This window comes from Hypomesus transpacificus, unplaced genomic scaffold, assembly GCF_021917145.1.
Source record: "Hypomesus transpacificus isolate Combined female unplaced genomic scaffold, fHypTra1 scaffold_107, whole genome shotgun sequence".
In the NCBI taxonomy this organism is placed as follows: Eukaryota; Metazoa; Chordata; class Actinopteri; order Osmeriformes; family Osmeridae; genus Hypomesus; species Hypomesus transpacificus.
In genome coordinates, this window is record NW_025813698.1 from 334,249 (window position 1) to 359,421 (window position 25,173).

Here is a 25,173-nt window from a genome sequence, read left to right on the forward strand (position 1 = left end):
ATTTTAGCAGCACCACGGTGTCTTTCAATACTTTTCACATGAGGAACAAGTTTTAGCCTACAATTGGCCTCCAGCTGCACTCCTCGCCACGCACAGTGAGTCTGTGTTGCATCTCCATTCGACAGAAAGCCGGTGTGTCCCGCTTTGTTGCACGCGTCCATTGTTTACATCTACTGACGTTTCCTGGCATGTGACTCGTGAACGTCATTTACAACTTACAGCGGCAACATACAGTTTGAAGTCTAAAAGTTAAAGCAATAAAATGTTGCTTGATAAATACAACGTCCTCCGTGGTAAAACAGTCATACGTATTGCTTTTTCATAATTGAACCAAGGAACGTTTCCAGCACTGAAAAATCAAGAACTGGACGAACTGAATTAAGGCAAGTAACTTTTTAAATACGCAGCGCAATACTCGTGTAGTTTATCTGATTGCTCAAACGTGGTTTTAAGTCCTGAGTTTGTGAGTGTAGGCTATTGGCCTATCTTCAAAGACAATTGATTTACACACTTTTTTTATTGATATTAAACGTATCAAAGTTAGGCTAACTGTTATCAGTTACGATAATTGTTAGCCCAGTTGTGTTTATGGCAAGCCTATAGGCTTATCCAAACTATACAGTACATAGCTAACAAATAGCGAATTAAAACGTGTTTTAAATGTTTATCTCAGTGTTTCCTGTGGCACAATTCTATGCCGAAGTATTCCATTTGCCAAAAATAGTGTAGGCATGTTGGAGTGTGTACTGACGTTTACTTGTTTCAGTCACTATTAAAATTCAGTGCTTAGAGTAGAGTTCAAGTCGGACCCGTTGGACCAAATTGCAGCTTTGAAGTCCAGCATGACCATTTAAATTAGGAATGCGTTTCCTGAACATATTTATACATTCCCTTAGCCGTCCCCTCCTCCCTTTTTATCTTCACTTCTTCCTTCCCTTTTAACTCTTTCTCAATGTTGCACATACACACAATATTTAAACACAAAATGAATAATCTTTCGGCATTGTATCTAATTTAGAAACCAACTATGGCATTTATTCATGGACTATAGATTCGGTTTCTGGTATGCCATGTGGTGTTCTGAGGTCAATGTGATGGTGGCTCCCAAGGAGTAGATTAGATTTTAGGTGATTTAAACCTTTTGTGATAAATTGGCACACCTGGGTTATAAAGACAATACATGTCTGCAATGCATTCATGGATGGGTAACCAGCAGAGTTTAATTATAGAAATCGATATAATGAATATAGTACTAAATTGGTCTCTTCCAACTCATGCAGTCCTCCATGATTTGATTTCCAAATGAGTCCTCTAGATGGAGTTCTTTTGCTTCACATTTGTATGTACAAATACAAGTTTCAACTTGTCAAATATTTGACAAACATTTTGCTCTTACTTTGGCAGTTCAATGCATTTTGACTTGGTGAATCAGATCAATTACATGGCAGAAAAAAAGTCTGCCCTATAATCAGGGGACTTCCTTTTTATTATTACAATTTGTTTTTGTCTTTTACAACAAGCTGGATGACTCATTTTGAAGGTGCTGCTGTTTTATCAATATAATTCACATATCTTTCTGGCAATCTTTCTGTATTGCTGTAGGCCTATGTGTAGAGATAACCTATTGATATGGGTCAGAAACTGTAACTATGGCAACATATGTTTGTTCACATGAGTATCCCCTTACAAAGTTACCTTTACGGAGATTAGGAAAATTAGTTAGCCAGATTTATTTGTAAATGGGAGAATCAAAGTGTAGTCCAAGGTTGTTGCTGTTGCATGTCCCCATAATTATCCAACAGTTAATTACTTTAAAAGTACTACCAGTCTTGTTCAGGTGTAAACAGCATCAGGCTAGGCTACAGTTCTTAATATGTGATCGTTCTGTCTGGAAGAAGACCTCTTATCATCTTCCAAAGGTTGTACAGGGCTGTGCTGTAGGATTTTACATGCATGTCTTGTAGGCTTTGACGTACTAGTTTACGTCAATACATAGAAAACTTCAAAAGAGGCTCAAGTGTTACATTACTTTATGGCAACTGATTGGGCCATGCAGTATTGTTAAAGAGTTTGGTTAATGTTTAAGAGACCATTACTGCCTACATTTGTCTTTGTTATCGATAGATACTGTCCTTTAAGATATTAGATCTTTTGATGCATTGATTTTATGCTTTAATTCAGCAATTGGCTTTTTGGCAGACAACAATGAGGAGCCATTGCTATGGTAACAAAAGCAAAAAGACAACCCACATTGACAATATGATACGTATTGATTTGTGCATTGAATAAATATAGGCCCATAAAATTGTATCTTGCTGTAAAAGGCATTCCTAGTCCATATTTGACCACATCCCATCTTTTAATATTAACTTGACTCACCACACATTTTTATCAGGAATATTCTGTGATGCTTCTGGAATCATTGTTAACTTAATGTTCAGACCAATACACGTGATTCTTGTTGAGAGGAAGGAGGAAAGTGATGTTGCAGATCTAGGATCATGTAAGAGAAATGTGATAACATGACTTTTTACTCTTCTGTTTGCTTTCTCTGTAGAGCTGCGACGTTTTGAAGGAACCCACATGTTTTTGCATCAATGTCTCGCCAGTTGACAGAGGTAAATACCACCCAGCTCTGCGCTTTATCACTGACCTCCTTTCAGCCACACCCCCACCACCACACCCCAACCCTCAACTCACACACACCAGCACCCCTGGAGGCTTCACCTCCTCAAGTGACACCTTGGTGATCTGATAATCTAGTGAAGGAGTTTTTAGTGTATGTGCATTTGCGTCACTGTCTGAAATAAAAAACCTCATGGGTTAATGCTTGACTAACTCCGTCAAAAGTATTTCTCAAGTGTGTGACAGGGATTGTTGTCGTTACACTTGAATGTATTTTGGTCGTAAAGTCATATCAGCAGTGCCCTGCATTCTCTGCTCCTGACGCACTAGTTGAAGATACACCTCCAGCATCCATTAATGAATTTTATGCGACAGAAAATTGTTCACCTTCTCTCTATATTGTATGTAGGTCGTCTTAAATTCAATTTGATCATGAATAATACATGAATGGGTTTGGGGTCTGTGGGTGTCATTCCCTAACACGATTGCTTTACCTATTTGTGTCATATTGAGGAGTAGATGAGAGAATATTTTTAATGGATTACCATATTCAATAATGGTGGATCCAAATGCATCCTTGATGATCCTACTATTGATGGCAGCTCTTTCTGTCTGTCATGTTTCCTGTGTCCTGTTATAGAATTAATTACTATGATAATAGTATTCAGTCAGTCAGGCCCCCTGATGATATTGCTAGGGGCTGAGGTTGAGCTATGATTGGGCAACACACACTTTTTTCACTACCCAAAACCCACACGTGAGTCATTTTAAGTGATCGTTTTGTAGTAGAGGATTACATCAATATGTATCCTCCTATTTGAAAGCCATTTTCAACCTCGATTTATCTGATGGAAAACTTCAACAAAAGAAATGCAGTCAATATAAATTTCATTATTAAATATTTGATTAGCCCTTGATTGCAGCTGTGTGTTTGTACGTGTGTGCATCTGAGTGTATGTGTAGATGTTAATATTTGTCTGTTTGTGTGTATGTGTCTGCACGTATGTAGATATTTAAACGTGTGTGTCAACATATAAACAGTTCAGGGCAGATGGGAGCACAGTCAGTCCTGTGAGCCACACTGTGGTAAGCCCCTTCCTACAGTCCTGCTTTAAGTCTCACTGCTGTCACAAAGCCACCCTGTACCCTGAGAACCATCACGGTCTGCGTTTCCATTAGAGCCAAACCGTTGCTCTGTACAAACAACAGACTGCACTCTCGGAGCATCTGCCTTCTGTAACCTCGTCTGGTCTTCCAGAACAACTGAGTTGCTTACGGTTACCGTTCAAATTGAAATGAGCAATTAAACGGTGTCGTCGTGGTTAAAAGTGTAATGTGAAATCAAAATCACACTATTAATATTCGTAGTACTTTATACAGAGCTTTGAAATACTATAAATTATTTTAATCATGTTGACATGTTGATTGGGAATAAGTACACTGTTGTTGTTCTTGAGTAGGGTACCCAATCAAAGCTTTAATTATTGAGAGCTGAAATCTCAATTACTTAATTACACACGTCTGATTCCCTATTCTGGAGGCACACTCAAGCCAGGCATCTTGTGTGTAGCCTCATTATTTACCAGATCTTTTCTTGCTCTTCTCCTCCTCCATTTTGTCCCCTTCTTTCATTTAGTCTGTTTGTCTTTCTTCTGTCTCTTTCTTCTCTCTTCCTCTTTCTTTTATTCTGTCTCAAAGTTCATTGGCCAAGCAACAGTGACACTGCAATCTGCCATCGTATTGATGTTCTTCCCCATTCTCCAGATTCATCTATACTGTCCAATACTCTAGATGGTAGACAACTCTCCTGGCAGTGCTGAATAGATGAACCATCGACGAGCAAATAGTTGAGTCTAGTCAGTTGTCATGTATTTAGGCTATGAGGGTTTACAAGCCCAGTCTGAACACACAGTCTGCTTGGTGTTTCTTAAGCAGCCTAATGTGAATCCCATCTGACATGATGGAATGGTGGATGGATGAGTGGCCAATGGACTTGTATGACTAGAACAGGTTTTGCTTCTCACTATCAGACACCTACTCTCTCCTACAGCGACTGTGCTGAGCAGCTGATAATGGAATACTATACTATACATATATTAATAAATAAATATATGGGTGGGTATCAACCATATATTTCAGGTTCTATTCCCAGTACGTCACTTTGGATAAAAGTGTCTGATGATAAATGAATACATTATTATAATTGTGTATATTGTATGGTATTTTTGTATAGTGTAGTATCTATGACTACAGGAGGTTCTTAGAACAAACAGAATTCTAGATTGCAAGAGAATATGTTCTGTAGAACCTAGAATTGACAAGACCGAAATCAATTTGTGATGAATCAGATTATGCGATTGCAGTTCCCAGTTTGTGCTGTAGAAATTGGGGGAAATGTTTTCTCACTCTTATAATTGTGTTTCTGGAGTGTCACATGTATAGGCCCCTAGGTGTTAAAGTTTAGAGTTGCACTTCTCTCACTTTCCAAATGGTCTAACACATTTGGGCCCTTGGAGACCTTGTTATCTGGACACATTATCTGATTTATTGCTTTATGCTGGCTGAAGAGAGACATTGCCTTGCTTTTAAACTGCTATACACTTGTGTCGTAAGTCAATTTGTTCTGGGAGAGATTTGTTCCCTTAGAACTGGGATTTGTCGAAAGCCTTAGATTTCTTGGTAAATGTTATAGTTTTTTTTTGCTGAGGCTGAACTAGAGCAGAGATGTACACAAAAATCCAGGCTTAATATGTAACATCTTCATTTATCAGTCTGCCTCCTCCTCCACAGAGACGACGGGAATCCCTCCCTACGGCCAACCTCAATTATGCAGTGCGTCGTCGCTTCTCGGGGCCCATGCTGCTACCGCCGCTGTCCAGGCGCCACTCAGCCCAGGAGCACCACCGTCGACCCCTGGTGGACCTGGAGGCCATCTACAGAAAGGCCCTGGCCGGTGCCAGCGACAGCCTGGACACCATCAGTGACAACGAGTGAGTGATCAGAGAGAAGGCCCTTCTCCTACTGAACTTGTTCAAGTGATTCGAGCCCTGTCATTGTTTCCCCTAGTTTTAGAGCTTGCGATTATAGGAAAGATAACTTTAAATGACTTATTTTGTGATCTGGTGCTATATATTAAAAAATTAAGTTAACAATAAATAAGAACAACAAAAAAGGGGGGGGGGGGGGGGGGGGCGGGGGTGTCGTTGGGGGGGGGGGGTGCCCCCCCTAATATAATGGAAGGGGAATTACTGCCCGTCCCATTTCCCTTGCTTCTACCCTACGCTCACGTACAGTACACTCGCAACGCCTCGCTAATGATCTCGTTGTATTTGATTCGTCTCGTCATGTCTGCATTTGTGCAGATAGGTATTGTTTTTCCACTTGTACCTCCCCCAGTTTCCCTACATGCTGTGTGCGGTACCTCCATAGCTTTTGAACTAGCTAAATCCTTGCATCCTCCTCTAAACCTAGTCAGAATAAGAAAAGCCTGTCAAGATTGTTTCTCTCCCTCTCCATAAATCCATCTCCCTCTATCACATTCTCTTTTTTTGTCTCTCTTTCTCTCTTTCTCTCATTTCATATCAGATACAGGCCGTAGTACAAAGATAGATCATTGTGTATTGTTTATGTGCACATGATCACGTTTCCTTATCCCTTGGATCAGGATTCAACCCTCCCTTGACACAAAATGAGTCCAGGTCTAAAGCCATGCTGAAAACCATTACTCACTGGTTGGCTGTTGGTTACATCCGGATGAAAAGATCTGCTGTTAATTACTTTTTTCCAGCAGGAGATGATTTAATTTTTTGGGCATGACTCAATCTTGACTCAAAGGTTTTGACCAACACAGATTCTGACTCTGTGTTGCAGAATATTTAGGCAGACCTGCTAATTCGGTTGTCCTTCTCATACAACATTTACATTTAGTCATTTAGCAGACGCTCTCATCCAGAGCGTCCTACAGTAAGTACAGGGACATTCCCCCGAGGCAAGTTGGGTGAAGTGCCTTGCCCAAGGACACAACGTCCTTTTGGCCACCTGACTCCTGTACAAAGGCGAGGATAATGAAAGCAGCCACAGGGATTTAATAATGCAAGTGTGTATTTTTCTGCAGGTGTTATGGGTGTCTTGCTCTTATCAAATGAATGGTAATTGCTGCTCTGCTTAAGCAACAAGAAGAGACAAGTGGCAGAAAGGTCAGGAGAGGAGGAGGAGGAGGAGGGGAAGTTCTTTTGTCTCTTTCTCTCCATTTTTGACTTTTTTCTTTCTTGCTTCTCTGTCTCTGTCTCTCTCTCTTCACCTTGCTCTTTCTCTCTTTCTGCCCATACTCTTCTTCTCTCTCTTTAGCTCTTTCTCTCTTCCTGCCCATACTCTTCTTCTCTCTCTTTAGCTCTTTCTCTCTTTCTGCCCATACTCTTCTTCTCTCTCTTTAGCTCTTTCTCTCTTTCTGCCCATACTCTTCTTCTCTCTCTTTTGCTCTTTCTCTCTTTCTGCCCATACTCTTCTACTCTCTCTTTTGCTCTTTCTCTCTTTCTGCCCATACTCTTCTTCTCTCTCTTTTGCTCTTTCTCTCTCTGCCCATACTCTTCTTCTCTCTCTTTTGCTCTTTCTCTCTTTCTGCCCATACTCTTCTTCTCTCTCTTTTGCTCTTTCTCTCGATCCCTTGTAACCACTAATGTGCCTCACCTTTTCATTCTCCTCTGTCCTTTGCTTCTCCCCACGCTCTCCTTCATTCTCGATTTCTTCCCCTCATCTCTGATAACAGACCATTATGTTTGCCAAGCCAGGAAAAGGGCACAGTGAAATGAATTGTATGGAAGAGATAAATGACATGGAATGTGCTATCATTTTGAAGAATGAAATTAGTGCAATTAACTCATGAAATCTAATGAATAGTTCAATTTGATGCATCTCTTTTAAGGTAAAGGATAGTTATGTAGAATACCATATTGAAAATGGTTAGAATTGGGTCTAGAACAACACAGACTGTTGAAAACTGTAATTGAAAAAAATACCTTTTCAGAGTAATGGAAGGACTTTTACTGTTATGTATTCACGTAGCAAAAAGGATAAATGGGTTCGTGTTCCTGAAGGTCATAATATAAAACCGATGGGATGTGTTTAAATTAATTATTACTCAAATGATTTACTCATTTGAGTAAATCATTTGAGTTACTGTTCGATGACTACGAATGTTGTGTTTGTGGGACAGCCATAACCAACAGCAATGCTTGTTTTGTTTCGTGGAATAAATTATTGCAGAGTTCCCGGGCAGCATTGCTCACCCCTTGATGTAATGCAACTTCACGTCAGTGGTCGTGCTCACTCACTCACTCACTCACTCACTCATACCTCGTGTCTGGAGTGGGTTTATAACGCGCTGAGATGAGCTCACACTAACTATCTTTCTCTCTGTCTCTCTCTCCGACGTCTGGAGCCTAGGAGTTTATCTGAAAGCATATTGTTTTATCTATTGCTGACTGTGAAAACTCATAACCTTGTATTATTTCGTGAGAATTTATTAGAAAAATGCTACAAATGAAAAAATTGCATTATCAAAAAAGCTTCACCGTGGCGAAGTGTTTAGGACGGACTTGTGCAAGGATATCTTATTTTTTTGCTTTTTTTCTAAGCAATTTTCTTTATCTCTAGATGAAGATTGAACATAATTTATTTTTATTTGTATGGTGCTTCTTCACTGATTTGACCTGAGTCGGAGTGAGCGCGCTCTCATTTCAGCACCACGGCGCGAGGACAGCGCAAAATGCCAGCGTGTACATTTTAGGAACGAGGTCACAGGAATTGAGAAGGCTCCCACTTGGTCAAGTCACAAGACGGGATGGAGTGCACAGCTTTGAGTCGAGATGGTGCGGGTTTAGCCAAACCACCGAAACATCTGTGGCGGCAACCAAGAACTCATATCCGAATCAAGCAGCGTTTTCACTCGGACACAGAACGGTACTTATGTCGCAACAGAACTCTGGAGAAGCTGCGTCCTGGCCTCAAAAAGACGCGAATGTCATGGCCAACCTCGTTGAAACGGTAATCCCCATTAACCTTCTTGTTTATGTAAATGTTTAATCACATCCTTTAGTATTCCCTTATACCAAGCCTGAATCCCAAGGCTAATGTTGAAGCAGTAGTCCACTGGAGAAATCTAAAGCGACTAGTCTCGATTAAAAAGTCAACCCATCCCTATAACTTGTTAAATGGAGAATCAACAGGCTGTGATTACTTTGTATTATGTAGAGGGGGGCTCTCTGTGTTGATTTCTGCCATCCTCTACGTCTTTTAGACAATGTGAATGGGGCTAGTGTTCAATGACGGCAATTCAGACGCACAATACCCAGCACAGCACACGGTCTGCCTACTTTGCAGTAGTAAAGTAGTTAATTATGCTTTTGTGATAATATTAGATCTTGATGGAACATCTTGATCCTCCAAATCTGCTCTTATTTGCTCATATTTGCTGTAGTTTTCGAAATAGAATCTGACAATGGGATTTAACTTTTCACCCATTTCTCCTGATATTGATATAATGGAGTACATTACAGGTTCTAATTCTGATGGAGCAGACTAGGAACATTATGTACTTCACATTTAAATCAAAAGCTCAAGGCCTTATAGTCCTGCAATGATGTTCAGCCATGGCTCCTTCAGCCATCATTATTTTCCACCGTTTTTTGCAAAAAAAATTCACAGCATCAGTCATGATTTGATATTTTCCACCTATTCACTGTCAAAGAACACTGTCTGGTGGCTACAAAAGAGCCATCTAATGTATGATCATTTTTGCAACCCTATATGACTATATGTAACCTCATCTGACCCAAGCAGCACCTAACCCTTGTTAGTAATGTCACCTGGCCTGGGCCTCAGTTTAGCATAAAACATAATAATCCTGTGACAGTTGGTGCTGAAAGCCCGCCATGAAAGCCGTCCGTGTTGATTGTTTGGCACGGTAGATAGAAAGGCATTGGACATGCAGTGGAGCTGCTTGAGGTAGGAGTGAAGATGTGAGTCACCCACCACCACCACAGCCTTTTGAACACATACGCCTTTCACTTGCATGTGATGAATACACCATTATCTATTGTCCTGTGACACTTTTCCACTTCGGGTGACACGGTTCGCTTTCTCAAGGTGTACAGGTGAAATTTAAAGGCATGACAACTCTGTTTGCTGAATGCTAAATGCGGAGCCTTAGGGCTGATTGTAGTCATCGGCCCTGACTTTTCTGGTAAAAAGAAAGAGAGCCAGCAAAATAGGGCCTGTGATGCCCCTGCCTAGCCAGAAATACTCTATTCATGTACAGGACATACAATGAAAATACTGTTAAGAACACATCATGAGTCATTGTCACAGTCTGTGCTAAATATTTCCAGGACACATTCTCTCTGCTAGTTTTGTTTCAATAAGAGGAGCTTAGCAGGCGCTTATCCAGTTCACCAGTTGACAACGCACATCTGTGGGAGCCAGGGGAGATAGAGTACAGTCCAAACCAAACAGTGGGAGTCAGATGGCTGAGCGGTGAGGGAATCGGGCTAGTAATCAGAAGGTTTCCGGATCGATTCCCTGGCGTGCCAAATGACATTGTGTCCTTGGGCAAGGCACTTCACCCTATTTGCCTCGGGGGTAATGTCCCTGTACTTACTGTAGATCGCTCTGAATAAGAGCGTCTGCTAAATGACTAAATGTAAATATCCCCGCTTCACTCCCAATGTCTGTCTACCCCTCCGTGGACACGATGGACAGATGTATCAATCACAGTTTTAATTGGGTAAACCTGAACACAGACGGTGGGTTATTTCAGACTCAGACACAGACTTCTAGTGAATCTTCAGCCGCTGCCAACTGTGTGTGTGTGTGAGACGGATAGAGGTGATCAATTGGATGTCTGAGAGGACATCCACACGTCTTCCGTGGTTGCTGGTGCACTTCCAAACGCTGTCCTCTCTTTTGAAACACTTTTAACACTGGCATGGCGAAGGATTAGGTGAGGCTGACGTTGCTATGGAACCCATCTGTTTTCAAGGGATAATGGTCTAGGTCTGTGTATGCTGGGTTATCTGGGAAACTGAAACCTTGTGCCAGGCTTTAAATCTGAGCGTTTATCAAGCCAGCCTATGTTAACATTAAGGAGCTTACAATGTCAGGATTTGTAGTGATCACTTGAAAGCTTGGTAAAAGATGTCAAATGTGTGATATGATTGGGACATTAACAGATGTTTCCATTGTGGGCTGGTGCTTACTGATATGCTCCATGGACATCCCAGCTTGTGTGTTTCTCTGACATTTTCTTTCATGTAAGGTTTATGCATTCTTAGGCAGATGGCTTTCTCAACCATACTGTCAAACACAAAAGCTGACTAATGGGTACCTAAAGGCTAAAAAAATGTTCCCTTGTCTGCAAGGCATGTCCTGCCAGGTACACAGGGACACAGGGTGTTCTAGTGCCATAATGGGAGTCAGCAGGGGCATATGGAAAATACTTCTTCTGGCACGAGTAAATGAGCAGGGCAGCCGTGACATTCTCATTGGGTACATGGGATCACTGGAAGCTGGGGCCTTTGGGGGTAATTTAGATGATTGTCAAATGACGAGGAAGATAAGTACTCTATCAAAGAGCAAAGTTGCAAAGGGATACCTGTTACATTTAGCTCGAACCTTTTGATAATTGTTGAATGTTCTCACCTCACACTGTTCTCACATGACCAGTTTTTCTTTTTCAGTTACTTGGAAGCATGGTTTTGCATTCTTTGTGTGGAGCAATAAACTCACATCGTGTTTGGGCATACATGATATGTTGTGGACATGGAATTGTATTAATCAATTCTGATTGCCTCCTGTTCTGCTTTGTGGCTTGTGATTTAACACCACAGCCACACTGGAAATGTGTTCTGCTTCGTGGTTTATATAGAAAAATGACCTGTAATGACCACAGCCGTCTCATGACAACAAAAAAAGGTCTGTTGAGATATTTGTTTCCCTGGAGTACCTGTCGAGGAAAACGGTATGTTTCACACTGTTCTCTTTGCAGTCTTTTGAATAATGGGAAAATGGTGTGTGGCTTTATGGCAATTTGCAAGCAAAATTGCATCCAGTGTCAAATTAATTCTGGCGTTGGTAGCGAGTGTGAATCATGTCACACATGTTTATATATTCTTGTTTGTTCTTGTTGCTTGTGATTTTACTGTATACTAGAACCTAGGTATGCAAAACTACCTTTAAGAAAAACAGCAGAACTTTCCAAAACTGTGGTCCAAAACACTTTCACATAAACACAGAACAGGAATTTGACAGTTGAAAATTATAAAAATGATACATAAAAAAATGATAACCATCAATATAACTTTGATTAATTTTGTAGTTGTAAGCAATACTTTTTTTCTCTACATTCTAGTGAAAGAGGATTCTTTTGTAAAACTGTTTATTTACTGCTCTGTGTGTCACAGCTTCACACTTGCATCCCAAACCACTTTTATATCCATAAACAACAATATAATGATACTTAATGACTCGCTGAATGCCTCCAATCATCCCAACCATGAATATGAGATGCATGAGAAGTGGGTATGGGGGCTGTTATCAGCCAGCACTATGTCTGCCACACGACCACCCTGCCTGTTAGCTCTAAGGTAAACTATAGATGCCATTAGTCTATGGGGACCATTTGGAATTCTGGATAGCACAATGGTGGATTTTTGATTCTGCAAAAAAGATACAGAAGTGTATTTTTTTTTACAATGGTAGATAGTGCACTACTGTAGACCATACTTACCTTTTTTTATCAAACCCAAACATGTCCTGAATTTTGATTCGCATCATTTTTGTAATCATACATTACTTTAGAAAGACTGGAGGGCAACATATTGTATATTCTTCAAGCGTGATTACGCCAATTCACTTTCAACAGTGAGATCGAGAGAACTCTTGAGATTCAAAGCAATTATTTTGTGAAAGACACACAGACCAATCCTCTCAAGACCCAGACTCAAGACCAAAATGTTTGAACTAAAAAAAAAAAACAGGACACTGAAGGAGACACAAAAAACAAGAGCATCCAGTGTTTACCCAATATAAGCTGGATCAAAATTTAAGATTTCAAAAGAATTGAACAGCTCGGTAGCCTTCAGTGTTATAGAATAATACATAGGTAAGCTATGACCCTTTGAAGGCAAAATTCATTGATATCCTTTTCAGCAAAGACCTTGACATCCAGACCAAGATCAAAACTTTGATATCAAGATATGTAGACTGACTTTTTTGGCTGAAGAATTGAACCTGCAAATCTCAAGGCTCAACACACACAAGCACATGCATATGCCAGTATACACTTTTTAGCCTATCTAAATGCAAACCCCTTTGACATCAGCTTGAGTTGTGTTTAATTCTCCTCTTTAAACAGTGTTGGAAACCAAGGCCGGTGAGAGACCTTGGATGACTAATATGTCGGTTCCATTTATTCATCACTCATTTTGAGCACAGCATGTGATGGTTGATTTTTCAGTCACTTTACAATCACCCGTATCCTCAGTCAAATTTCTCTGGGTCGGATTGAGACACACACATACACACACGCATACATTCTGTATATATTCTGTATATACACACACTCACACTGTTTTTCCCAGCCATAAAACAAGCTAGACAGATGGAAAGGAAGAGCTAGTCGTGTGCATTAAAAACATTTATAATCTCTCCGTCATGCCATTAGCTTGTGTGCCCAAGTCACCATTCCTCACTTACTTTCTTCTTTAATCTTGCATATCACTGCGTTGAAATGTTCCCTGGTGTTGATTACTTTAGCACTTACTGACAGCTAGACTTTACCCAGGTGGGTGCAACACGCTGGGAGTGGGTGAGATATGCTTTGGGTAGTTGGAAATGAGTTCTAGAAAAACATGTTGGTGTTATCATTACACAGTGCTGTAAATAAAATGTTATGCAAATAAATAAAAAGCTACGATAGTTATAAACTTGTAAACCCTTATTCACATCCCTAATGAGGGACAATGGGGTCCAAGCCTATAGCTGGTGAGCTCAAAATTAAAATACAGATTCTTTCATTGTATTGGAGCTTGCATTTGTTATTTATTGATGACAGTACTGCAGTCTTTCAGTCTGGCCCTATGTCTTCATTCAGAAACCAGGCTCACGACTTTGACCTTAAAGGTGAAACCACAGCAAGTAACTTCCTTGGGAGAGAGGGGTGTTAAAGCAGAACACACACAGCTACAACTGTCACAATCAATTTTACATTTACATTTAGTAATTTAGCAGATGCTCTTATCCAGAGCGACTTACAGTAGGTACAGGGACATTCCCTGAGGCAAGTAGGGTGAAGTGCCTTGCCCAAGGACACAACGTAAGTTGGCACAGTGGGGAATCGGCTCGGCATTGATACTGATTACTAGCCCGATTCCTTAACCGCTTAGCCACTTGACTCCCTTTTGGTCCTAAGTTTCAAAATACTAAATGGTTTGTACGTTCGACTGCTTTCCAATCAGAAACCTGAAAACAGCGGCAGACCTCATGCAGCTGGGGGAGACAGCTTGGCAACTGAATGACGAAATCAACCACACTTATAGTGACTCTAATTGTATAAATACGCATTTCTCACTCCCTTTCAATGTCTCTGTTCACCAGCACTGTAATAGAATGAATGTCTGCCCTTCTTGATCTTTTATACTTTAAAAACCCAACTTTTATTTTAATTATTGAATTTTGCCAGGTTAGATCACTTACAAGGTTGCCTCAGTCACTGCAGGGACACCATCTCCTAGTTTAAATAGAAGTAGGAGCAGATGTCATTTCCATGGCTCTAGCATGTGTAAATTAACGCTAACTCCAGTCATCTTTGGGAATTAAACCCCCTCCCTACTATGTTTTCACACCCCATTCCTGACATACTGCTAAGGCGCGGTGGTGCTACTTCTTCCATGAAATTCCATTTCTCATAAAAAAAAATGTTTACATCCGGTTTGGCAGAGCCAGTGTTTGACCTTGATAGCATTCCGTCACAATTATGCACAAAATATGTCCAGCCTAACAAGTAATGCCGAACACTTGGAAACTGTTTAGTTTGTGTGTGTGTTCCTTTGCGTAGGGTTCAGTGCTCGAGTGGCTAATGTTTGGTTGATGGATAATGAACATTTTTGTGTTAATGATAATATTTCAGGACCTATTTAACTGTTCTGAAAAGTTTTTTCTCCTCTTGCTGGTATGCTTGTAAATATTACTGTTTGTTACACCAAATGGATGCATGCTTACTGTCAGATATCTTCAACTCCCATAGCACTGAAGATGATGACCAGGAGATGTATGAATCCAACCTTAAATCGATGCCAAAGTCTCTCTTTGTTACATTTCAATCTTGCAGAGAAACACAAACATTGTTTTTCAACACCATGAAGATGCATGTTTGGTAGACTTCCCCACCCACCCACCCACCCAAAGTGTCTACAAACGATTTTTTTCTCTCAGGGGATGCTCACACAAGAATCCCCTCTGCAGAATGAGAAGTCACTTTAATATCTTCCTGAGCTAAGCCTCAGACAATCACTCTGCATCAGGGGACGGTTAAGTAATCAAGGCTATGGCCTGGAAATATTGATCATCAGTCTTCTTGCCTTTGGCTTTGTTGGTATCAAGTTAATCCCAGCCACGCATTGTGGTTTGTTCATCAAAAACAAAGGTAGAACCATGTCTTCGTGATCCACAGAAAGAAGTTTTCCCTTCACGCACTTTGACGGACACCACCAAGCCTAGCAATCTGTGTTGCGGTAAGGTACACAGAACGCCACCAAGAGAATTCTCATTGATTGTTTGTATATGCCCTAAAATGGAGGCCATTATTCACACAATGCCATTATAGCATACGAGGCAGACTTTATAGTGTTCTTGTTGCAGATCCAGGTGAAGGGAAGGTCACTATCATCTCCGATAGCCACCGTGTTGCCATCCGTTCCCTTGGTGATTTACAGAAAGATGATTTGATTCTGCGTTGGGAAACGCTCTAAAGTTGCTCTCTGTGACCATCAGTGAAAATCCAATCAGTGAGTGACAATTTTAACAACAATGAAGGTTCAAAGAAAAACCCTGTATACTCTAAACAAAAGTCCTTGCGTTCCTTACAGGGTTAACCCTAATCCTTAAACAATATGCATCCTTAGTTCTGCTTGGGTCAGTTCTGGGTACTTGAATGACTTGATAATGAATTACGGATCACAAATGTCCTCTTAGTAAATGATTACATCTTGTAAAGTCTTTATTTAAGATACTATACTAAGGGGTCAGATGGCAGAGTGGTTAGGGAATCGGGCTATTAATCAGAAGGTTGCCGGTTTGATTCCTGGCCATGCAAAAATGACGTTGTGTCCTTGGGCAAGGCACTTAAACCTTATTGTCTCGGGGGAATGTCCCTGTACTTACTGTATGTCGCTCTGGATAAGAGCTTCTGCTAAATGACTAAATGTAAATGTACTATGCGTCTAATTTCCCCGGAGTACTGTTGGCTCCACTGACTCCTGATTATACAACCATTCCTAGGGTAGCTTTTACGAAGTCACTGGTTCTCTCGTACTCATATCCGACAGGAGATGGCAAGCAGACCGTACGTGAAGAAACAACACCTCGGTGCCTTTGAAGGAGGGTCCTGCCCTCGTCCTGTAGGCTTGGCTGTCCTGTAAGGGTGCTTTAGTATTTGGCTGTTCTGCCTGAGGTTCTGCTTCTGTCTAGCTGAACAAACTGCTTTGTCTCATGTCTCCAGATTAGTTTCACCCAGGGTGCAGCATTAATAATTAATTTAGTGTTTTGGTACTTAAACAGTGAAAGCTGTCATATTTTGCACACTGTGTTGAATCATGTATTGGGCTTTTTGTTTTATTTTAACAATTGAAGTACTTGAATCTATTTGAAAGCTACAATAGGTTCAGACACACGCACAATGTTCAGACAAGTATTCATGGTATACAGTAGGGCTACAGTAGGGACTAAATGATGTCAGTCAGACGTATAAATAGTTTAAACTGACAAAGACCTCTTAATAAATAATGACTTTCTTATTTCCTATTTAGAAATTGCTTTTTTCTACCTCAGTTCAATGTCAATGCTGGACGAGCAGTTTCTTATTCCCTTGAAAAATAGACTTATTACAATGGTAACATCATACAGCTTTGAAGAGAAGTGTTTTTTTACACACAAATGTATCATTGCAATAGACCTAGGAGAGAAGGAACATACTGCCTTTCACTGCTAGCTCGCTGCTGGGTACAACTATCATTATAGCAAAGTGTTACTTCCTCTTGAAAAATTGCATCAAAACAGGTTTGTGTGTTTGTGTGCGTGCGTGTGTGTGTGTGTGTAGCTTGTGTGAAAATAGAGTGGAGGTTACTAAATGAGTTGTTCCCTGGATATGATGTATGAGGTGCAACAAAGCAGTCTTGCAGGAATGTACACTCAGGTGATAATAATATAAGAACTGTTTGAATAAGTCCCAACAGATGGTCACTTAATTAAGAATAATAACAGCCAGTTACCTATGTATAGACTTTATTACTCAACACTAAAGAGAGCTTCTTTTCTATTTATCACAGAAAGACAACCACAGAAGTAAACCACCTTGTTAAGCTAACCATGTGATTATAATGTATAGGAGTAAATGTCCAGTCTAGTTGATCTAAATATTAAGGCCTTAGAAGTTGGCTTCTTGTTGAAATCTGGTTTCTGTCCCTATGATTCCTTCATACATACTGTGGTCCTGGACTACCAAGCTCTGTGTGTGTGTGTGTGTGTGTGTGTGTGTGTGTGTGTGTGTGTGTGTGTGTGTGTGTGTGTGTGTGTGTGTGTGTGTGTGTGTGTGTGTGTGTGTGTGTGTGTGTGTGTGTGTGTGTGTGTGTGTGTGTGTGTTTGTGTGTGTGTGTGTGTGTCGGTACATGTGGCGAGGATAAAGCCCTCTGCATGGCTGGGGAGTGCACCATCTGCTGGTTGGATTTGGCCAGTGTTCACTCAGCAGCTGTGTTTTCATAAGTGAGCTCATTCCAGTCAAACTGGTCCCCTGATCCTCATTTCATTGGATTAGATCGCGGGGGGCGGGTGGGGCCGGGGAGGGTAGGGGGGGTGGGGGGTTTGGCGGTTACTCATCGTTGTTATCAAGCTCTGCAGAAGCCAGATAACTACCATTCATTAGAATCAGGTGTGTTGGAGTAGGGAAACATCTCAAACGCACAGGACAGTGGGCCCTGAGGACTCTAACCCTAACCACTGATCTAAAGGCATTTCACAGAGATGGGCTGGGGTGAGACATGTTCATTCAGTGTTGTTTATGTCAGTTTCTGCTCCAGCAGGATGCTAGCCTGACAGAGGGGAATGGATGTCCCAACATAATGATCCCAATTGATTTGTACGAGAATGAGTGGTCGTTCCTCAGCCATCAGTCCAACATCCAAGCTTTGTCAAGTGTTTCAGTCGAATGGCCTTATTTATATGTTTCCGCTGCTTTAGAGATGTACTGTAAGCATCGGAATAGAAGTCAATCAGTGCTGGCACAAATGTCGTAAATGAATGACCTTTTTGTATTGACCTAACGTTAGAGCTGTACTTGTCCAGAGAAAGCAAAAGTTGAGCAACCAGTCCTTTCTGTGATGCAGACAATGCTTTTAAACTTCACCTTCCTGCCTAATTTGTGGGGGGCCCTTCCCGTAGGATTTAGCCAAATAGACCGTGCACAATGAGGGCCCCTATTCGGCCTCCCCAGCAATGTCCTGTTCCATAACACAGCATCACAGGCATGTGCTTGCACAGGGAGAGCAACAACAAAACAAAAAAACGAATTTTAAACGCTGGTTAATGTTTATACACTCATGACCTGAGAAAGGAAATTATTGTAAAAATCACTTCCCCTTCCGAGCCTAACCCCCCTCCCCCCCTCTCCTCTCCCCCTTCTTGAGACCTTCATGGTCTGTTCCAATTTGCCAAGGAGTCTGAGTGGGCTACGTCTCCTGTGGCTTTAGTGAACCCCTCAATAACTCAGGCTGGCCATATTTAGGCAGGAGGGGGTGGACACGGCTCAGTGCAATGTAAACAGAGCTTACCCCAGAGGGGAGGGTGTGTGCTATGCTTGTGTCTGTGTCTGTCAAGAGAACCAGGAGATCTCTCTCTCTTGAGCAAAGTGAACGAGATTCCGACGGGGCAAAAGGGGAAAGTTTTTTTTTTTTTTTTTTAAACGTGTTGTGTTCCTTGACTGATTGACTTTGTCTCCGAGTGTCTCTCCCTGAACGCGACCCGCATCAATCCCACCCTAAAACGTAGCAACTCTTTGAGTCGGCCACTTATTGGGCTCTGTTGGCAGTTTGTTGAACTGGAATCCAGCGGGCGAAAGAGAAGGGCCCTGTATAGAAGAGCATCTGGGTTGCATTGGAGGCGAGCCACACTGGGGGTAGCATGTCAGAATCTGGGGCCTCCATCGCCATGGGTACCAGGACTCAGCCCATCAAACTGAAGTCGCGATCCACTGGAGGCTCACCCTGTGGCTCCCCCAAGATGTCCCCCAGGGACTCTCCTCGTAACTCGCCCCGAAACAACTCGCTGGTTCTCTTCCGCAAGATGCTGGTGAACCGCAGCATCACCCTGCAGAGGCGATTCACTTTGGCTCACACACCCAGGTAACACCGGACCTACGGGGCATGTGCTACAGTGCGTTCTCTCAAAGAGAAATACTCACTTTTTAAAATGTACTCGTGCTGAAATGTTTGATAGAACAAGGGTTGCCAGTGCTTTGACAGAGACCCTGCAGTGTGCAAAGCCTGTCTATTATTGGTGTCATTGCTCCTTTATTGCAATCGCAAGATGACTGCTAGTTACCCTGCATATCTGTGTTTGTATATTACTGTTAGTCTGTTCAGCTGGCAGAATCTTTGACCTGTCGCATTGCTAGATACTATTCTTGCATGTCATGTAGTTCTGTGTCACAAGACACTGTGAACAAAGCCTGCCGGTTAGTTTGGAAGGTAACTCCTGAGTCAAAATCATACGGTTAATGATTCTGTTGACGTCTCTTGTGTCCTAGTCTCAATGGGGTCTTTTGTTCCCGACGAGAGAGAGGGAGAGAGTGTGTCTCGTCTTGTGCCTAAGGTGTTCAGTTCTGTTAAGCAGGCCCGTCACAGGTCAACACTGTGTGCTGTTGTGTTGGTCATGGAGCCTTGTCGGGCTGTGCAAGTTCAACGCACTGCCTTTTGGGATAAACAACTCTCCTGGCTTACCTTCCTCTCCTCAACCTGGTTCGACAAAAGCAAAATCCATGGCGGTGTCCTGAGGGTGTTCTTAACAGGAACACATTTGGGGTTATTTTCACAAGGATTGCATGTGGCCAGCTTGTGTTTGTGGCATGGGCAGTCCGCCAAATGGTTCTGTACAGAGGCCTTGTTGTAGCAGGTTAGGTTGTTTTTTTCCACAATACCTTATGGTCATCAAACCACTGGCGAGATAAGGAATAAGATAAAAGTAAAAAAAAAAACCTGCTTTATTCTATTTTCATACATATTTCCTTACCTGCTATGTAGCTAACAATTTTGTTGACAAGGTGACGTATCATAGAGTACAACATTTCTTGAACTTATTAAAGGTACAGTGTGACAAGCACAACGATTACAAAACGATGCATGGAGGACACAGTTAATGATACAAATGAAAACACTAACCCCAAACAATTTTTTTCCAAAACACTCAGCAGTTGGTCTGTGCTGGTGGGGGGGGTGACGTCAGAGATGGATTTTCCATATACAGGGTCATGACCTTAAGGTCATTATGGAGTTCTGGAGACCGCTTATGCACAAAAAAGGCTTATTTCTTTACCCAAAGTTTAAAATGCAGGCCAGTGTTTTTAACCAATAATAAATGAGTTTTTCTTTTTTTCTATTCTCTTTTTCACGCCAGTATTCTTCTCTATGTGGGATAAATATCCTAATCAATCATGTTACTATTTTTTGGGTATAAGCACACCTTTTTTCCTGATAAAAATGTTTTCTCAAACAACTTAACTTTCTTTTCTCTGTGTTACTGTATGACAGTGACTAATAGCAACATTTATCTTCAGATTGGGAAAGAACACTCTCCAGAATATTCTAGTAAATAAGTCCTGGACTTGGATTGACTTGGTTGTGGTGTATCATTAACTTGTTGACTAGATGAGCAGGCAGGGTTCCTTCTAGTTGAGATACGGAAGGATATTTTTAGATACGGTGTGTGTTTTCCATACCAGCAAGATGTACCCCCGCCCCCCAACAACAGGCCTAAAACTTTTTTTAATCCATCTCAAGGTTAAGAGTAGTTTAGGTTAGAAGTTTGCTGAATCAGATTTGAAAACCTGTCTGTGTATGTAGCTGTGTTTTGAAACATGAGTTTCAATACTCCTGTTGTGGTTGGTTCCCTAAGAATAGAGAACACAGAATGTGGGTTACTGCCTGAAACCGTACCACTATACAGATTTAGTGTCGCTGATGAGGCATCTTTCAGTTTTGTCAACGACTCTTTATTTGGACAGTTAATCCAGCAAAATATGGGGAGCCCTGCCCAGTCAATTCACCTTCATCAACTGTATGGAGTGTTCTTGGTTTACTTGTGTTTTCTTGTGCATAGTTACTTGGCCAAACCTAAATGCCCTGTTCCCCTGTTCTCCCTGTTCATGGGTGTGGGAAGGAGCATATGGAAGAGTTAAACTTAATGAAACTTTCAAGGATGATCGTTTTTGAACGATGCTGTCGTTTTACATAGTGCAATATTTTTTTTTACTACCGACAATAGAAGCTGACTAGCACTTTGTCTGGTTGTGCAATTGAGTTCAACATGACATATTTTTCATGAAGCAAAGCAGATGTATACAAGTCAGCACAGGTCTGCAATCGCTGCCCTGCCTTTAACGTCATAGAAGATAAATCGAGCATGTTGCAGTGCAGGGGAGTGTAAACTGCAGCAGATAAACACAAGAGGGTTCGTCCGAGAGGTATGTGTCAGCAGCGGGGGTTTTAGTCTCTCAGACAGGGCACCGGAGATAAGGAGTGCCCCGGCCCCAGAAGTGCACGTCTGCAGACGTACAGATGAAACCCTCCTGCTCCATCTGCAGTCCTTCTTCAATGAAAAAACACACTGGGTCCTATGAGTCGTATGTTACCCAACTCACACACACCTTAAACCGAGGATTAACTCATCACCCGCACCAAGAGACTTGATGAAAGATTGTACCATTGTGGCAGAGATCACTTCCCATGGTTTGTGGATCTGTGTGTGCGTGTGTGTGTGTGTTTTGGTGGGTACGGTGTGGCTGCGTGTGTGTGTGTGTTTCTCCTAGGCCAGTGTGTGCGTTTGAACACAAGGAGGCGTGGCTCTGGATGTCCTATGCGTGTTTGTCTCGGTCAAGGCCAGAGTCTTGGCCTACAGTAGGCAACATAAAAAAAAAAAAAACTCATGTTGTCATTGGTAGGAGCTCCAACCATGTCGTCCCCCCCCTCCCCCCTTCCTCCACCCTCACTGCCCTTCCCCCAGTTTCCACTCCACAGTCAGATTGACAGATCGAAGAGCACATGTTTGGGTGTGTTTCATGCTCTGATGAGCCTGTGAGATCAGGGTTGAGGACAGTGTGTGACCCTGCACTGGCTAGCATTCGTTTGTACATACTTTTAACTAGGACTTCTTAGGTCCCATTCCACAAAAGGACTGACATTCATTACCCAGTCTCAACAGAATGTGAACTACTAATGTCGAATGTTCCTTTAGGTTTCAGCACCTCAAATCAAAGAACGCCCACAGCAGAAAAGTTGTCTTGCCACTGCTCATCCAAGAGGAGCATAATCACACTTGACATCCTCAATCAACCGTCTCCAGAAGGTAAAATATGTTAAAAAAAAAGATTCTGTATCCTCTGTAGATTCTGTATTATGTATCACATCAGTTAGTATACCAGCTTGTGGTCACAGCCCAAGAACTAAGCACTCCACCTGACAGCGTTCCAGAACCCTCTCTCCTTCCCCTTCTTTTACCCCTTTACCAATGGGTGCCAACAATGCATCCTGTGATTATTTAGCTGTAGGGGGGTGGAGAGGGTGCCTGATTAGGAAGCATGTCGATCCCACGTGGTAGCCTGGCCTGAGTGGAACGAGTGCTGGGAGGCATCGCAGCGAGACACCCAGCTGCATCACAGGGGAGCCAGACAACCCACAAACAAGTCTGGACACACATGACAAACTCGGTGTGTCGAAAGACGTTAACTGGTTAAACCCACTGTGAGATCGCTCTTGTAATTGAGACTCATCTCCAGGCATCTTAGCGGTGTCTGTCGTTGTACTCTTAGACAACCAACCAACCAACCAACCAACCAACCAACCGTCTTTGTTTTGTTTGTTTTTTTTACTTTTAACTTTATTTTTGGCTTGACCCAGATTTGGCAACTCCTGCGACGAAGCCCAAATTGTTCTCATCCTAATTGTAGAGATCCCGAAAAAAAAGGGGGAAAACGACAAGCGCAGAGTTTGGAGGACCTTTCGGACCTCGTCTCAGGGGATTGACAAAGCTCCCACACTACCGAGGGGAGGTCAGCCTTCGCTCATGCCCTCCTCCTCCTCCTCTCTCTCTCTCTCTCTCTCTCTCTGAGGCTTCACTTGCAAAGTTTCTTCGTTATTCAGGAAGAGGAAAAAAAACAAGTGTGTTGTGAAGAAGAAGCCAGTCGTTGAGAAGTTTTGACAGCGAGGAAGAAGAAAGAGGAAGTACTGTTTTCGAGGCTTAAATGAGTTTGCGGCTTTTTAGTTCTGCCACTCTCAGGATGTTCTAAAGTTTGCCTCATCAGAGCCAGGAAACTCTTCTATCAACCGAGCCTGCAGTTGCATCGTCTCTACCTTTCTCTGTTTCTTTTTTCATTTTGTTCTGTAGCAGGTCAGAGCGCCGACTACTTTTCATCTTTGTTGAGACCTGTTTCGATCGGGAATTCCTCCTTTTCATTCCAGCTCTCCTCACCGTCGTTTACTGTACTGGGGCAGCAGCAGGTAGTTGGCTTGGCAGTTTCTGTTCTCATATACCTTGAACACCTGTCTCTTCTTTCACCTGTGTGGGGAAGGGCCAGTGACATAACCCCCTTCCCCCAATTCCCCCCCCCCCCCCCGCCCCCCCAGTCAAGCCTCTCCAAAACACCTGCAGCATGTGGCGTGTCCAGGACATTTCCAAAAGTTCTGAGAAGAGGACCCAGTGGAACGCCAGGTCATCTGCCAGGTCCCGTGTGACTGGATGGATGCTTTGACTCCTCTGCTGCGTCGTCGATAATGACCCAGTAAGGCTCTGGAAAACCATAGGAGTTGAAAACACTGAGTGGCACAATGAACAAGGACTCCCGGTTAGCACGGAAAGGCATGCCGTTAGGACACGGGCATGGACGCAGGCACTCGTGTTTGGGGTACGTGAACTGGATTTTTTTTGTGGTCGGAATACGGGGGGGGTGGGGGGGGGGAGGGGGGCAGTTGACTGTTGGCATCCTCTCTGTTTCTTGCGGTCTCGAAACGAACAATGTTTTGGTAGTCAGAAGCAAATGTTCAAGCATGTCGGTTAGGTCTTTCAGTGCTTGCACCTTTGGTTAAAACCCATAGAGCATAGATCCAGATCAACTTTTTTGGGGAAGGTATAAGGCTTACTTTGATTATTTATATAGTCTTTTATTGATTCTAAATACAATGTCTGAATTGCTGCTGATGACACACGGCTGTGTAGCATAAGAGGAAGCTGGAGAGCTGTGTGACACGAACACTTCTAACTGGGCTTCCTGTTTTTGTGGCAGTGTGGAGTTCAAATGTTTTAAATGTCTTCAGGAAAACATGCAACGTGCGTGTCCACTACATGATATTGCAAATTTGAATGGAAAATGTTTGCAGTCAGTCAAACCAGTATTCCCTGCCATAGCTACGTGTGGAAACCGGGTGTGTGTATATTGTGTTTGGATCTGTATACAATAGATGATTAATTCTGTGTTCCTGAGAATGTGCGTATTCATTTTGCATCTGCATGTTTATATTTGCTCGGTGTGTGGCTACATGTATATGTCTACTTCTGTGTTTATTTAGGCTGGTCTGTGCATAGCAATGGAGAACCTTGAGGCTAGGATCGATAGAACCAAGCCTGTTTGCTGATGTCACAATGGAAGGGAGGGTTAGAGAGGGACAGAGTCACGCTGGTGACACATGCATATCGTGTGTGTGTGTGTGTCTACATGCCTGGATGCCTGGTTACCACTGGGATGATTGCCACCATTTCATATTAACCTCAAGCTCTCTGTGGAAGACTGGTGTCCCCGGTGACTCAACAGAACCAGACATAAACCGCAGACATTTGTAAAGTTCCCTATAGTCCAGCCTAGACAATGTCTAACAATTGCATTAGTGATTTGCTTCATTATCCCCCCCACAGCCACATTCTATATGAATTCCTCTGGGCTGCTATTGACTTTCAATGGCTTGGTTGTGTACCATGTTCTCATTGTACCCGAGTGGACACATCACATTGTTTCTGTATACT

At 42.3% G+C, this 25,173-nt stretch overlaps 1 protein-coding gene across 6 annotated transcripts in view; it reads left to right on the forward strand.

The window, feature by feature from the left end:
- Positions 1–183: 183 nt before the first annotated feature.
- LOC124487917 (cAMP-specific 3',5'-cyclic phosphodiesterase 4D-like) overlaps positions 184–25,173 on the forward strand; it is a 53,500-nt gene continuing 28,510 nt past the window's right edge. The window contains exons 1-3 of one of the 6 annotated variants that reach the window (XM_047050315.1): positions 184–383; positions 2,558–2,618; positions 5,416–5,615. In XM_047050315.1, coding sequence (XP_046906271.1) covers positions 2,598–2,618; positions 5,416–5,615 — 221 coding nt within the window. In that variant the 5' untranslated portion in view covers positions 184–383; positions 2,558–2,597. Of the gene's footprint in view, positions 384–2,557; positions 2,619–5,415; positions 5,616–18,728; positions 19,290–22,395; positions 22,507–22,716; positions 24,062–25,173 lie in introns of those variants that run through there. The other 5 variants (XM_047050317.1, XM_047050322.1, XM_047050316.1 and 2 more) reach the window with 5 other exon arrangements.